This window comes from Hyperoodon ampullatus (assembly GCF_949752795.1).
Source record: "Hyperoodon ampullatus genome assembly, chromosome: 3".
Lineage (NCBI taxonomy): Eukaryota > Metazoa > Chordata > Mammalia > Artiodactyla > Ziphiidae > Hyperoodon > Hyperoodon ampullatus.
Window position 1 is genome coordinate 168561391 of NC_136916.1, and position 16724 is coordinate 168578114.

Sequence of the window (16724 nt, forward strand, 5' to 3'; positions counted from 1 at the left end):
CTGATTACTGTTTCAGTCTCTTGTTATATGTCTATTCAGATTTTCTATTTCTTTTTGAGTCACTTTTGGTAGTTTCTGTCTTTGTGGGGTTTTTTTCTGTTTCACCTAGGTTATCTAATTTGTTGGCACACTGTTGTTCATAGTACTCCTTAATAATTCTTTTTATTTCTGTAAGGTCCTTAGTGGAGTCCCTCTTTCATTCCTGATGTTAGTAATCTGAGTCTTCTCACTTTTTTTCTTGGTCAGTCTAGCTAAAGGTTTGTCAATTTTGTTGATCTTTTTAAGAACCAACTTTTAGTTTACTTGATTCTGGGTTTTGTTTTGTTTTTCTATTTCACTTACTTCTACTTCAATCTTGATTATTTTCTTTCTACTTTTTTTGAACTTAATTGGCTCTTTTTGTTTCTTAGGGTAGAAAGTTAGGTCATTGATTTAACTTCTTTCCTCCTTTTTCATATAAGAATTTACAACTGTAAATTTCTCTCTAAGCACTGCTTTCACTGCATTCCATAAGTTTTGGTATGTTATGTTTTCATTTTCATTCATCTCAAAGTATTTTCTAATTTCCCTTGTGATTTCCTCTTTGACCCATTGGTTGTTTAGGAATGTGTTATTTAATATCTACATATTTGTAAATCTTCCAGTTTTCCTTCTGTTACTGCTTTCTAATTTCTTTCCAACGTGGAATGGTTGTAGAATATACTTTGCATGATTGAAATCCTTTTAGATTTATTGGTTCTCGTTTTATGACCTAACATATTGTCTATCCTGTAGAATGTTCCATGTGAACTTGAAAAGAAGGTATATTCGTAAACAAATAAAGCAAGAGCAGAAAACAAATAAAGCAAGAAGGGCTTCCCTGGTGGCACAGTGGTTGAGAATCCGCCTGCCGATGCAGGGGACATGGGTTCATGCCCCGGTCTGGGAAGATCCCACATGCCGCGGAGCGGCTGGGCCCTGAGCCCAGCCCTGGGCCCTGAGGCCGCTGAGCCTGCGCGTCCGGAGCCTGTGCTCCGCAACGGGAGAGGCCACAACAGTGAGAGGCCCGCGTACCGCAAAAAAAAATAATAATAAAAATAAATAAATAAATAAAGCAAGAAAAGAAGGTGTATTCTTCTTGAATGTATATATTAATGTTTTTCATCAGATTTGGAAAGTTTTTGAGCCTGAGTTCTTCAAGTATTCTTCCTGCCCCGTTTTCTCTCTCCTCTCTTTCTGATCCTCCCATTATGCATATGTTGGCATGTTGGATGGTGTGCCACAGGTCTTTGAGGCACAGTTCATTTTTATTTACTCTTTTTCTGTTCCTGACACTAGATAATCTCAGTTCACCTATCTCCAAGGTCACTGATGTTTTTCTTCTTCCTTTTCAGATTTGCTATTGAGCCCCTCTAGTAAAATATTCATTTTAGTTATTTCACTTCTTAATTCCAGAATTTCTGTCAGCTCTTTTTTATAAGTTTTACTTCTTTATTAATATTCTCTGATGAGAAATCATTCTCATACTTGCCTTTTGTTTTTGAGACATTTTTAAAACTTCTTTGTGCATATTTTTAAATAGCTGATTTAAAGCCTTTGTCCAGTAAATCCAATATCTGGAATTCCTCAGACATGGTTTCTAGTAACTGCTTGTTTTCCATGTATAAGCCATACATTCTTGTTTCTGTGCATGTCTCTTAACTTTTGTTGTTGAAACTAGACATTTAAAATAATATATTTATTAATCTTTTCCTCCCTTTATGAATTGTTAAATAAAAATACCAATGAAAAACTTAAAAATAAATAAATAATATAATATAATGTGGAAGAAGAAGAAGAAGAAATCACATCCTTCTCCTTTCCCAGGACTATTTGTTGTTGCTTTATTGTTGTTGTTGCTTGTTTGGTGACTTTTCTAATTCTGTAAAATCTATATTCTTTGTTGCCTGACCACTGAAATATCTGTGAGGTTGGCCTAAGGTCATCTAATGATTGCACAGAGATTTCTTTAGATGCCTGGGTCGAAACAAGTCTCCCAGTCTTTGCTGATGGGCTCTGTGTGTGTTTGGGGGCACGCCTTTAACACCCAGGCAGGCAGTTTACAACTCCACCTTGGCCTTTACTTCTTGTTTTCTCAGAGTCGCAGTTGTAGGCAGAAGTGAAAGCTTAGGACGTTCTCAAGTCTTTCCTGAGCCTGAAAATAACCCTGGGAACAGCCCTATGCATGCTCATGGACTTTCAGATTCCCAGAACTATGTGGGAACTTTTCCAGGCCCTCTATGGATATCTCATTACCAGCTTTTCCTTTTAAGCTTTTTCATTAACCTATTGTTTGTCCATCTGTTGTCCACCACCTCAGGCTGGACAGTTTTCCACAAGTGCCCCTGACTGTTTTCAACAAATGCCCTCAAGGAAAAGGCTCTTCATACTGGGTGAGCTCTGATTCAGGTAAAATAAAGACAGCCTTGAAAGTGGGGTCTTCCAGGAAACCAGCAGACAGGTCAGATAATGCCAGTCCTCTGAGAATGGACTTGGAAGGAGCTCTAATCCTGTCCTACCCTTTCTGGTGGATGCCAGGCTACTGGTTTTTCAAAGCTACTCCAAAGCTGATGAAAGGGAATGAAAACAGGGCAAGTTAAAATTCTATATAAAGTTCACTGTTCTTACTAATACCCAGCCGATTTTCTTAAATAAATACTTCCTGGATTGCCACAAGGCTTTGGTTAATTTCCAGAGTCCTAAAACAAGTTGAGGGACTTTCCTGGTGGCTCAGTGGTTAAGAATCCGCCTGCCAATGCAGGGGACACGGGTTCGAGCCCTGGTCCAGGAAGACCCCACTTGCTGCGGAGCAACTAAGCCCTTGTGCTGCAACTACTGAGCCTGCGCTCTAGAGCCCGTGAGCCACAACTACTGAAGCCCGCGTGCCACAACTACTGAAGCCCATGCGCCACAACTACTGAGCTTGCGCTCTAGAGCCCACGAGCCACAACTACTGAGCCCACGTGCCACACCTACTGAAGCCCACGCGCCTAGAGCCCATGCTCTGCAACAAGAGAAGCCACTGCAATGAGAAGCCCGTGCACCGCAATGAAGAGTAGCCCCCGCTCACTGCAAATAGAGAAAGCCCATGCACAGCAACAAAGACCCAATGCAGCCAAGAATAAATAAAATAAATAAATTTTAAAATAAATAAATAAAATAAAACAAGTTGACTGACCATTTTTGCTAGTGTTCTCATTGCTTTTATGGAGGAGAGAATTTTCAGAGGTCCTTCCTCCACCATTTCATTGGCATCACCCACAGCCTATTTTGAGCTTGCATGTGCTCAAAATACCCAGTGGCTTATTAAGGACACTATGCTTGCACTCAGTGGCTTTTGAGGCCACTTCTCCTCTGTTGAATTGTTTGCGGATTCCCTTGGTAGGGGCCAGCAGGGTCATGCCTGCCAGCAGGATACCACATTTTAGTCTTGCATCTGCCACTGGCTATGTGACCTTGGAGCAAAGGAGCTGAGAGTTCCAGAGCACCTGCTGTGCCAGGCTCTTTGCGCTGGCTGTTTTATGTGCATTGTATCATGTCATTTTTGCAAGAACCAATAAAGAGATAATGTTCCCATTTAACAGGTGAAGAAACTACTAAGATGCAAAATGCTTAGCACTATGCCTGCTACACAAAGCAACTATTCCCTGCATCAACTATTGTGCTGTTGTTACTTACAGCTGTTATTGTCAGAGGAGGAAGTGGAGTTGAGAGGATTGCTCAAGGTCATTTGAATTCCAGCCCAGGTCTGACTCCGAAGCCTAGCCGTGTATTCCGCATCCCCATTCCAGCTGCCCTGTGCAAATCTGTTTCAGCTCTGGGTCTCACTTTCCTCATCTTGTCAAATAAAGGATTTGGACTGACAGAGGTTATTCAATCAACAAACACTTAACTGTCATGCTAAAATCGCTTCCAGGTTGACAGTATGAAGGTGTGTGGTTCTGTGAAGCCCGTTGCTAGGAGTCACATTCGTAGCATTCTCGTTTGGCTTGAAAAAATAAACCGACGGGTAGACTGGCGGGTGTGTAACCCAGTGTGTGTTTCTCTCCTCCTCCCTTCTGGCTCCGCCCCAACCCTCTGCAGAGGCAAGAGGGGACAAAGCCAAGTGGGTGTTGACCTGGCCACTCATCTTCCTCCTGTGCGTCACCATCCCCAACTGCAGCAAGCCCCGCTGGGAGAAGTTCTTCATGCTCACCTTCATCCTTGCCACGCTGTGGATCGCTGTCTTCTCCTACCTGATGGTGTGGCTGGTGAGTGGCAGAAGTGGGGGTGGACCGTACGGACAGCTCCTGCCTGGCACCTGCCGGCGGTGGGAGAGCTGGTGTCAAGAGCACGCTCAGACGCCGCTGTGCCACCTTCGGCAAGTCGCCCACCTTAACAGACCTTGGCTTATTTCTCAGTAGGAAGGGGTTTCAGCAGAAGTGCGTGGTGCTGTGCTGTGCATCAGAGATACCCAGATGGACACAGCATGGTCCGTGGTGGCCATAGGAGGCAGACGAACCTTCACACGAACAGCCTGGGACACGCCGCCCTGGTGTGATGGAAGAGGAATATGGGGGTGGTGGGGAGTCTCTGTAAGAAGCTCTGGAGGGCTAATCACTAGGCTCCCTTCCTTTTCAGTATCCAAAGGGGAATGTGATGGAGACTGGAGTCAATGGGAGACAAACACAAGGCAGCCCTTTCCATGCCCCCTGCCAAGGGATGCTCCTCTCCCCTTTCTCTGTCCAGGCACAGATATAAACTTTACGTAGACGCTTCTAGTCCTCATGACAACCCGATGGGGCAAGCCGTTTTATTATGCCAGTTTTACAGATGAGCAAACTCAGGCCTAGAGACTCAGTCATTTGCCCAATTAGTTACACAATTAGCAACTATTGCACAATGAGTCACACAGCTAGTAAGTTCTAGAGTTGGGGTTAGAACCCAGATATTGGTCTCCGGAGTCCAGGATCTCAACCACTCTCCTGAACGGCCTCTCAGTTTGTTACTGGAATCTTCATGTGCCGTTTGAAGTAAAGATTTTCAGGCAGAGAGGCTTTGACGTAGCTGGTCTGGCCACACGTGACGGCTCCCTGTAAAAACCTTTCGCTGGCTGGGCAGCGCCAAGCAGGAGCCCCTTCCGCCTCGCTCTGCATCACCCTGTGGGGTCCCTCCTCTTCCCCTCCCCTCCCCTCACCGGAGGAGCCCGGGAACAAGGAGAGAAATAGGTACAGGACCTCTGCCTTTCTGTTGGGAAGCGCACCTGTCAGCCACGCACGCCTCAGTGGTATATGCACGTAGCCCCTTCACTCTCGTCCTAACACCTGATGTCCCCTCACACCTAACACACAGGCCAAGGTGGTCTTGGTTTCAGAGACACAGGGGTCCCCTTTCCCTTAACCCCAGGGAAGCAGTTTGGTGGGGAAAGAAGAGCTGTGGGGTCACATGGGAATGGATCTCCCCCTGTGAGCCGTGAAACCTGTGTAGGTGACTCAGCTTCCATGAGCCATGGTCGCCCCCTCTACGAAATGGACTGGTTATTGGGAGAATGAAAGGTCTCTGTTCAGGCATCAGGTCTGAGCTTGCAGCACAGCAAATTGATCATAACTGTAAATATCAGCCATATTCACCATGAGATGCAGCCAACACTTTCCACGCTTGTTCAGATAGAGGTTTAAATCCCCTTAGATGCTGGTGTGTGTGCGTGCGTGTGCGCATGTGTGTATGTGTGCACGTGTGTGTGTGCGTGTGTGTGCGTGTGCGTGTGCGTGTGTTTAGGAAGAAAAGTTGGAAATAGCTACCATCCAAACCCCCCAGAAAAGGATGGCAATCAGACATAATGAAAACTGGCCTCAAAATGAACTGAATTTGCAAACTTAAATTTTTCTGAATAGGCTTAAAGGTCAGCCCCTCTTTACATTTGATAAAAGGGTCCAGCGATTTCTCTTACTAAAGTGCATTCCCCAAACGACATTGCTAGTGAAAAAAGTATTTCATGACATTTGAGTGGGTGTGAGAATTAGGGAAGATCAAATTAATGAATGTTTGAAATCTGTTTCTTCTCTAATTAATGAAAACAACAGTCTTAGGAAATCAGTTCCACTCATTAGCAGTGAGGTGGGACATTTAATAACACTCCCATCCCCCCAACCTGGACTTACAAACCCCACTCTCACTTCTTAAAGCAGACTCTTGGCAGTGGCTTGGCGGGAGATACAGGAACCACCTTGCTGGGGCACTCTTACCTGCGGTTTTGAACTTCAGCTAGCCTCAGTTTGAGGTGATTGAATGGCCTCCACAGTAGAAAATGGCAAAGACAACAGTACCACACTAGCCTGATTTCTACCGAAGAAAGATGTGCCTGCCTGGGGGCCATGCTCTTACTTTCCTCATGTCCTGATGGGGGCGCCAGGGAGCAGTGACGTCTCACCCGCCCACACCCTTCCCCAGCCACCCTTCACATCTCTCACCCCCAACACTTTGCGGAAAACCATTCTTGAGTGTCAGTGTCAAAAGGGAGAGAGCTCCAAAATGGGTCATCCTGTCCAGCACCTTTGCCCAGCTGGGGAGGTGAAAACCAAAGAGGAGGCGTGACTTCCACAAGGTCAGGCAGATGGTCAGCCCAGCTCTGGACTCGCCTCTGCTTCCCTTTCTGAAGCCCAAGCATCAGGAGGGCTCAGAGAGCCCAGGGCTGGAGTCCAAGGCAAAGCCACACTCACGTAGCATCTCTGGTCCTGAGCACTTGGAGAGTGTGTGCACACACACAAAACCTTCCTTCTGTCCTTCCAGCCTCCGGCTTCTTAGCCATGTAGTTCAGTAATTTAAGAAAAAAAAAAAAAAAAAAGGAAGCATCCCCAGTATTGCCAGATAACCCAATCTCCTGTACTTATGACATCTGGCATCACCCATTGAAAACATGTCAACCACAGCCCGGCCAGTCTTGTGGAGACCTCCTTCACGGCCAGCATGGGTTAAGCATTGATGGATCGATCAGCTGTGTGGTTTTGGTGTCCTCAGTGTCTCTCTTCTTTCACAGCCCAGGGCAGGCCAGTCAGTGTGTTCTCTGCTCCACACCTGGTGATGCTGAGCTGAGCACTGTTTTGAGGGTAGAGCATCTTCAAACCCATCTGCAAAGCTTTGTCCTAGGAGGGGTATCATTTTAGTCAATGAGCTCTGACTACATTCCAGGGCTGAACTTTGCCCTTAGAAAGCACACTTCATCTGGGTCTGATCACCCTCATTTTCTCTGCCCCCATAGAATGCAAGACGAGTGATAGAAAGAGAAAGGAAACATACATCTATGAATGTCTTGCACAGACCAGGCACTGTCACCTCATATTTTCTCACTTAATCCTCATTTAAAAGTCCATTTTACAGATGAGGGAGCTGAGGCTCAGAGAAGCAAACCAGCTTATCCTAAGTCACCCAACCATTTGCTGGGATTGGAGCCATCAGCCAAGATGCGAACAACCCTAAGAGATGCCACTGTTCCCGTTTTCTAGATGGGGAGGTGAGCCAGGACTAATGGGCATTTTGAATGGGGTTGTCCAGGTACTTTCTAGGGCTTTCCATCTGGCTGCTGCTCAGGGCCCAACCACCTCCCAAGTGTCAGGCATTTATTAGAGGACTGTGTGACCATGCCTCAACATCCTTAAAAGCCTGCGAATCCTTTGATCCAACAGTTCTATTTCTTGGAACTTATCCTAAGGATATAGTAAGATGAGATCCCAGAGAAGTTCACACAAGACAGCATGACGGCGAGGTTGGAGCACAGGCTTCAGAGTTGGAAAGACTTGGCCTGGGATCCCTGCTTTACTGCTCTCCGGCTTCATGCCCACCAGCATTGTAACTTAACTTCTCTGATCCTCATTTCCCTGGGCATAATAACAGTGCCTCTCTCACCAGTGGGCGGTGAATAATAAAGAGCACCTGAGATTGTGAAAGTAAAACACCTGGAGAGGACCTGGTACACAGTAGGTGCTCATTAAATGTTACTTGTTACCATACAGTGACATTGTAAGAGTAAAAACAGAAACCCCTTCCATATTCACCAGTGACGGGTTGGTGAAAACTTTAAAGCCATGCAATGGAATCCATGCATCAGTTTAAAATAATGTTATAGATGAGTATTTGAGTTGGAAAGATATTCACGATGTATTATTACATGTAATAAATAGCTGCAAAATATAGGTCGGTGCTATAATCTGATTTTATTTTTTGTCTAATACACACACCAAAAAGAAGGTCAAGGTATATTCTAAAGCAGGGGTTTTCAAATGTGATTCCTAGACCAGCAGCCTCAGGGTCCCAACCACCTGGGAACTTGTTAGGAATGCAGATTCCTGGGCTTCACCCCAGACCTCCTGAATCAGAAACTCTGGGGGTGAGACCTGGAAATCTTATTTTAACCAGCTCACCAGAGAATTCCCTACATGTTCAAATTTGAGAATCATGGGCTGATGCAAAGTGTTAATAGTGGTTGTCTGAGGGTCTTGAGAAATGGTAGGTGATTTTTACTTTCATTTTACTTTATTTTCTAAACTTTTTAAAACAGTAAACACGTATTACATAATCTGGAGAAAAGAACACGCAAAAGATGGTTTTAAAATAAAACCGTATTCCAGATTTTTCTGTTGGATATAGCAGTACTGTGTATAAGTTAAAAACACTCAGATGTAAGCACACTTTCCAGGGGTGCTCCTCTGTGAGTTGATATTTCCCCCCACTCTTCTGCAGGTGACTATTATTGGATATACCCTTGGAATCCCTGATGTCATCATGGGCATTACTTTCCTTGCAGCAGGCACAAGCGTTCCAGACTGCATGGCCAGCTTAATTGTGACGAGACAAGGTATGGATCACGCCTCAGCCCTGACAGCAGTCAGCATCACCTTGCGGGCCCCTACCCCCAGCCCGAGTTGCAGTTCGTGGCTGTCATGACTGGCAATCCTTACATCCTGCTATGAAGGAAACGGTGACAACTGGAAAGCATCATGTATTAGATTCCATCCATGGAGAGAATACTACCAAGATCAACTCCTCCAGACCTCTAGAAGCATTTGTGTGGAGTTGTATAAAAATGGACTTGTTCTGGGAGTTCCCTGGTGGCCTAGTGGTTAGGGTTCCAGGCTTTCACTGCTGGAACTGAGATCCCACAAGCTGCGCCGCGCGGCCAAAGAATTAAAAAAAAAAAAGGATGAACTTGTTCCGGCATCACCAATGTGAGATTGAGCGGAGCTGGAGCCCAGACTTTTTATAGCAAATGCAATAGTAATGAGAAATGTTCTGATCCCGGGAAAGTCAAGCGGGGACATCCTGTATCTCCAGCCATTTTCCAATTCTCCTTCAGAATTCTAGACCTTATGTAATGTTATGGTTTGCTTGGCGATTTTTCTTTGGAGCTAAGTGCCATGGGGTAAGCAAGGTGAGGAATACCAGTATGCTCTTTTTTTTTTTTTTTTCTTTTTGCGGTACGTGGACCCCTCACCGCCGTGGCCTCTCCTATTGCAGAGCCCAGGCTCTGGACGCGCAAGCTCAGCGGCCATGGCTCACGGGCCCAGCTGCTCCGCAGCATGTGGGATCTTCTCGGACCGGGGCATGAACCCGTGTCCCCTGCATCGGCAGGCAGACTCTCAACCACTGCGCCACCAGGGAAGCCCCACCAGTATGCTCTTTGATGGCAGAACAAAAGAGCTGTAAAGAGCCAGCCTTCCTTTACCGCTCCCTTTCTACCCGTGAGATAGCATCCAAGCCCGGACCTCCACAGATCTTCCTCTGTAGATGGAAATTTGAAAGTATGGGGGGCAGGATGGGCGAATAATGGAGTGGAATCTCAGAGGAGACAGGAGAGGAGAGCAGTGTCCAGAGAGAAACTTGGTTTGGAAAGAAGAAGTTTTATTTCTTCAAGATAAAAGAAAGGGTTGATTAGTTGGTCAGTCAGTCCTGAGAAAGCACGAATTGAGGGGAAGGGAAGGGTGGGGGTATGTTTGGCAGTAGGCTGGAGCCTTGTGGAGAATGGGGACAGTTGGGAACAGCAGCTGAAGGGTTTGGAATTGAATTGAGTGACCTTTGAGGTGAGTATATTCATTTCCCAGGGCTGTCATAACAAAAGTACCCCAACTGGGTGGCTTAAAACAACAGAAATGGATTCTCTCACAGATCTGGAGGCTAAAAGTCCAAAATCAAGATGTTGGCAGGACCGTACTCTCTCTGAAGGTTCTAGGGAGGATCCTTCCTTGTTCTCTCCCAGCTTCCGGTGGTTGCCAGGAATCCTTGGCTTGTGGCTGCATCCGTCCAGTCTCTGCTTGTGTCTTCATGTGGTATAATTCCCTCTGTGTGTGTTTGTCCAAACTTCCTCCTTATAAGGACACCAGTCATTGGATTAGGTCCCACCCTAATTCATTATGACCTCATTTTATTTATTTATTTGTTTGTTTGTTTGTTTAGCTAGCTAGCGGTACACGGGCCTCTCACTGTTGTGGCCTCTCCCGTTGCGGAGCACAGGCTCCGGATGCACAGGCTCAGCGGCCATGGCTCACGGGCCCAGCCACTCCGTGGCATGTGGGAACTTCCCAGACCGGGGCACGAACCCGTGTCCCCTGCACTGGCAGGCAGACTCTCAACCACTGCACCACCAGGGAAGCCCTATGACCTCATTTTAACTGGATCACATCTACAAAGACTTTATTTGCAAATAAGGTCACATTCACAGGTTTCGGGTGGACATGAGGGTGGGGCACTCTTCAACCCAGTACAATGAGTAAAAGGAAAGCCGATGAGTGCCTAGGGCCTGTCCGATGTTCGCTGGCATGAATTTGGGTGGGATTCCGACATGAATTTGAAGTCACACCAGCTCCAGCAGCACAGATGAGAGATCACAAGTTCATCCAGAGCTGGGGTTGGCTGGGTGGACACAATGGAAGGTCAAGGAGGCAAAAGAATGTGCCATTTAAACAGCTGGCCTTGGAGTCCAAGCTAGTGGGTTGGGGGTGGGGGTCATGATTCTAGAAGATTCAGGGCTTGGAGGGGAGGGTCCCAATGAGGTCAGAGGGGCTCTGTAGGAACAAGGACAGGTGGGGACATCATCTCAGAGTGGCTCCTGTGAGATGTAGAACGCAGAAACAGGAGGGGTGAGGCGGGGGCGGGAGTGTATGGTTGTCGTGAGGGTGATGCTGACGTGATTGGCAGAGTGTCCAGCAGACCAGGTTAAAGCCTGGACAGATTCTTTATGGTGGAGGATACAGAAACCTCTGTTCGGAGTCCATCACACAAGGCAGGAGCCGTGCGGTGAGCTCCAACACAGAGGCTCTGCATCCTGGGCTCCCTGAAGGCTCACAGCCCAGAGAGTGGTCCAGGCCGGCAGCATCGGCTTGAGAGACATGCAGACTCTCAGGCCCCATCCCAGCCCCACTGAATCAGAGTCTGCTTTTTTTTTTTAATAATTTTTATAACTTTATTATTTTTTAAATTTATTTTAATTTTGGCTGCGTTGGGTCCTCGTTGCTGCGAACGGGCTTTTAGTTGCGGTGAGGGGAGTCTGCTCTTCGTTGCGGTGCACGGGCTTTTCATTGCGATGGCTTCTCTTGTTGCGGAGCACGGGCTGTAGGTGCGTGGGCTTCAGTAGTTGTGGCTCGCGGACTTCAGTAGTTGTGGCTCACGGGCTTCAGTAGTTGTGGCTCGCAGGCTCTAGAGCACAGGCTCAGTAGTTGTGGCGCACAAGTGTGGCGCACAGGCTTAGTTGCTCTGGAGCATATGGGATCTTCCCGGACCAGGGCTCGAACCCGTGTCCCCTGCATTGGCAGGCGGATTCTTAACCACTGTGCAGCCAGGGAAGCCCCCAGAGTCTGCTTTTTAGCAAGACCCCCAGTGAGTCGTGTGCTCTTGAAGTTTGAGAAGCGCTGCCGTAAGATTCCTCAGAGGGCAGTGCCTGCACAGAGCAGGCAGTCAAACCTGAGAAGCTCTCCTCTCTCTTCTCCCAAACCTGGGCATCTTTGTGCCTCCTGACCCATCTGGCTAGTGCCTGCCTCCTCACCAGGGGCAACTAGCTGGTCCAAAACGGTTGCTGCTCGTTCCTGTTTCACAAAATCCTGGGAGACTGGAAGGCAGGTTTCCCAGAGGTACCGCCCCCCAATAGGACTCAGCTGCCGAGATTTTGAAGGCACTCAGATCAGTGCCCAGGCAGGGAGGGAGGGAGCTGTGAGGCCCTTGAGGGAGGCAGTATGTCCTGGAGGTCAGCGGAGGCAGGAGGAAGTGGCCTGGCTATACTAGGGGGGCAGGAAGTCAGGTGGAGGTGAGGCAGTCGTCCAGATGCTCTTCTGAGTCTGTGAACTTCTCAGCGACCAAGGCAGTTTTATGGGCACAGGCATGTGTGTTTCAGGCTTGTTCATTCCACGGACGTTTGTTTGTGGCCAGATTATGACAGTCGTGTCCATTTAGGGCTAAGGGGCCCGGTGAAAACAGGCTCAGCCCGCATGAGTCTTATTTGTAAAAGTTTGTTTACTAACTTTTGATACTGCTCACATTATTAAGTTCCTAAGACTGTGTGGCTTTCATGAGACTGGACAGTGGGGCAGAAGAGGGAAGATGGTGACACAGTCCCTCACCTCTAAGATGCTTCTAGTCTGGTTGGGGGGAAAGAGTTCACTCTTGGGCATAAAACCTGATGCCCTGTCATCCAGGTCAAGGCCGTGGTGCCATCACCTGGGTCACAAGTATACATTGAGGGTGAGGCCCCTTCCCTCCCAGAGCACCTGGGAGGCTCAAATAAGAAGCACATAGTGGGTCCTTCCAAAACACCGGCTGACACCCCTGGCAGGAGGAATAATGAAGGGCTCTGGATTAGTTTCCTAGGTCGGCCGTAACTACCACAAACTGGGAGACAGGAAAACAGAAACTGACTGTCCCGCAGTCTTGGAGGTTAGAAGTCCGAGATCAAGGTGTCAGAAGAGTTGATTCTTTCTGTCTGTTCCAGGCCTCTCTCCTTGGCTTGCAGACGGCTGTCTTCATGTTCAGATGGAGTGCTCCCTGTGTGCATGCCTGTGCCCTAACATCCCCTTTTAATGAAAACACCAGTCATATTGGATTAGGATCCACCCTAAGGACCTCATTTTAACTTGATTACCCCAGAAAGACCCTGTCTCCGGATAAGGTCACATTCTGAGGTATTGGGGGTTAGTACCCCAACATGTGAATCTTGAGGGGGGTCACAATTCAACCCACTACAGGCCTCACATGTAAGACTTCATGAAGGGAGTAGATCTTAGTCCTCATTAAAAGGTTTTAGAAATGTGGGGTCCATGAGGAAGGACTTCCTTTCTAAGGAATAACACTGATGGAAATGGGAAGGAACAGGGGTTTCCAGCGACCTGCTCTTAATGCCTGACATGTTGATTGTCCCCTGCAGGCCTTGGTGACATGGCAGTCTCTAACACCATAGGAAGCAACGTGTTTGACATCCTCGTGGGACTCGGCATACCGTGGGGACTGCAGACCATGGTTATTAATTATGGATCCACGGTAAGTTCGTCTCGCTTCCTTAGTGAGATGACGCCAGGCACATGTGCTTTACAGGGAGTGATAGTGGTGTTGGCCCTGTGCCAGCCAAGGGCTTCAGGGGATGCACTGCCCCCTTCTCCTTGGCACGCTGGCAGCCACTTTGTGCAAAGGCGTCCCGGGCAGCCTGGGCAGTGCCTGCAGGAGGCAGCCCGTGTTTGCCCTGCACTCACGGGTGCTTCGGCCCCGTGCCTCTGCCCACTGGCACGCCTCTCCCCTCCTAGTTCATTTCCTCAGATGAGCAGAGACCTGAATCCATGGCCACGTGCTCACCGTGAACACCCACCTGTGGCTTCCAGATAAGGGAGCGGATAAGCCCGAGCACACTGGGCTTCCAGAACGGATGGGGGCCTGAACAGCCCAGAGGTTCAGGGCATGTGTGTTTGTTTCTCCAGGTGAAGATCAACAGCCGGGGTCTGGTCTACTCCGTGGTGTTGCTGCTGGGCTCCGTTGCTCTCACCGTGAGTTTTTGCAATTCCAAACTAGAAGCCTCACACATACATCATTTCCTCTGATTGTGCACAGTCTCTGAATCCCCTCCCCTTCCCCTTGGCAGTGAGGGGTAAAGCAGTAAAAACATATAAATTCACAGATACCCCCCAGAAACAGTTTCTGCCGAGAATGTTGGCACCAAACACTGCGCTTTTCCCTGAGCCACTAAGAAGTCCCCAGAGGAAGTGAGTTACATTTCCTCTCTTCCTGCTGCCCGGTCTGTCTCCTCTCACTAGTGCAGTAGGAGACAAGTCCTCCCCCAGCCCATGTGAGCTGACATGGGGGCCTGATGGTCAGGTCTCGGGGCTGGCACAGCGTGATACTGAGGTCTCCTCACTCCACATGCGCCACACTGTGCTAACTCTACCTCTGCTTACTTTATTCCATCCTTACAAGCACCTGATGATATTCTACCTTGCAGAAGTAATCAAGGCTCGGGGGTTAAGTAACTTGCCCAAGGTCACAGGGATAGGAAATGACAAAGATGGGATTTGAATCCACACCGGTCTGTCTCTAAGGACCCATGGCATTGCTCTGATGAGGTAACTCTGATCCAACCCTTAGGAGGCCTCAATTCAGGGATAAGAAAGAAGGTTGTAAAAGGACAGGTGGGCAAGAACATGGAGAGAGGATGTGCTCCAACCCCGTCTCCCAAACACACACACACACACACACACACACATACACACACACACACACACAAAATAGAAAGAGGTGGTGCAAGCAGAAGTTTGCCAGATGTGGGCCAGCGGGAGCCTTGGAAGTTTTGCTGAAGAAGGCTGAGGATGCCAAGTTCTGAAGCAAAGGGAAGACCCAGTGAAAGTCCCTGGTTGTCACTACAGAAGGCCCGGGAAGGCATGTGCATCCCCAGGAAGTGGTGTACGTGTCCCGGCAGAGCCGGTGGCCTGAGGCCAGCTGCTGTGTGTGCCTGGAGTCTGCACCCTTTCATTAGACAAGCGTAAAGCCTGCAGGGCTCATTCTGATCAAACCAAGGATCTACCGGCAGCACCCCTCCGCTCTTGCCCACCTTTTGCAGAAAGTTCTGGGGTTCATCGTTCGTGTGTAGTTTTCCAATAAAAGTACCTTTTGGAGTATTTCTCTGCCCCCAAGCCCAGCACTCACACTCTCTCCTTCCAGGTCCTCGGCATCCATCTGAACAAATGGAGGCTGGACCGGAAGCTGGGGATCTACGTGCTGGTTCTCTACGCCATCTTCTTGTGCTTCTCCATAATGATAGAGTTTAATGTCTTTACCTTTGTCAACTTGCCGATGTGCCAAGAAGGCGATTAAAGCGGAGCCACTGCCCCCCGCCCGGAGCTCTGCTGGACACTCCGGCGCTGGCGTCCTCCTTCTCCTCCCCTCCCCCACCACGAGTCTCTCCTGCATCGGCAGCCACCATCTGTTCTTTCGTGCACGGGAAGGAAGAGCCATCGTGGCCTTTGTATGGTCACGGGCCAGGCTGCTGGGCATCCTCCCCCCTCCTGGGAGTTCTGCCCCACAAAAGGCAAGATTCAGGGGCCGCTGTTTGAGCAGCTTCGCAGCCCTCTGAGCCACCAGCCATGGGGACATGGCATGTGTCTCCTCTTTTGGACGCTTGGATCACAAGGACTTCTGTGTGCCGGTTGTCCTGTCGCACTGCGGCCTTGGAAATGAGTCAGGCGGTGAACAGAGGGTCTCCTGTGGCAATGCAGAATAGAAGTGTTGTTCTCAAGGGTCCCCTCTGAGCCAGAGAGTGTGGGTTCCTTGGGCAGCGTGTGCTACTAAGAGCCTCTGAATCCTGCTGGAGGCCCCTTCGGTTCGGAGGGAGCAAGACTCAACTTGTTGGGAGTTTGGGGCTGTGACGGCAAACGCTCCAACTCTTTTTCTGAAAACATTGGAAGAATGGAAACAGTTGTTCACAGCAGAAGAGAGAAAACGAGTGAATATTCTTATCACTTTCATTGATGCATTCAGAGAATGAGCCATGAAACGTTAAAAATAAAATGTTCGCTATACATCTTCATACTTGAAAAATAGCATTCCATACAGAGAACCTTGATGGGGACCAAAAAGGTAACGCTTATGGAAAACAAATCCTATGTATATCGTGTTGCACTGACACTAAGATGTTTGATTTGGAACATAGAAAAGAGCGGAGGACTAACATCTAAACGGGTGCTAACTCAGAGACACGGTGGAGATGGTCGCTTACAGCCATTCATTCCAGACCTCCTGTGGCATGGGACGCGCTGTCAGTTTGGGTTTGTCATTCTTTGTTAATGCTCTGCGCTCAAAACCACCCTGTTCAAAGGCCCAATTGTTTCTATGCCCAACACATTTCATAGCCTGCTGAACTGGAATGCGTGTGCCAGAAGTAATGGTTACTGACAAGAAGAGACATTTCCTGCAAATCCACCAGTTGCTCTCTGCTGAGCTGGAGGCAAGTATGCAAACCGTAACTTGGAATTTTTTAGAGCTAAGGTTGTTGAACCTTATAGTTTGCTCCACAGGAGAGGCCAAAGATGGGAGGTTGATTCAAAAATAGATAAACATATTAAACAATTTCACCCGCTTCATAGCTCTCAAATATATATTAAAAAGATTGACGAACACAAACCATTCCTGGTTTCTAAAAAGAAAGCACAATTCATTTTATATAGAGGTGTTCTTTTTTTATTTTTTGAATGTTTCTATTGCAAAAGTCT

General features: G+C 48.0%; 1 protein-coding gene across 2 annotated transcripts in view; it reads left to right on the forward strand.

Annotated features, from left to right (window-relative positions):
- The window catches only part of SLC24A4 (solute carrier family 24 member 4), a gene marked incomplete at both ends in the record, with an annotated part of 178662 nt that extends 163332 nt beyond the window's left edge, over positions 1–15330 (forward strand). For both annotated transcript variants that reach the window (XM_079698874.1, XM_079698875.1), the window contains 5 exons: positions 4102–4268; positions 8734–8848; positions 13400–13512; positions 13944–14009; positions 15178–15330. In XM_079698874.1, the coding sequence (XP_079555000.1) occupies positions 4102–4268; positions 8734–8848; positions 13400–13512; positions 13944–14009; positions 15178–15330 (614 nt within the window). The remainder of the gene's footprint in view (positions 1–4101; positions 4269–8733; positions 8849–13399; positions 13513–13943; positions 14010–15177) is intronic.
- Between the last annotated feature and the right edge of the window lie 1394 nt (positions 15331–16724).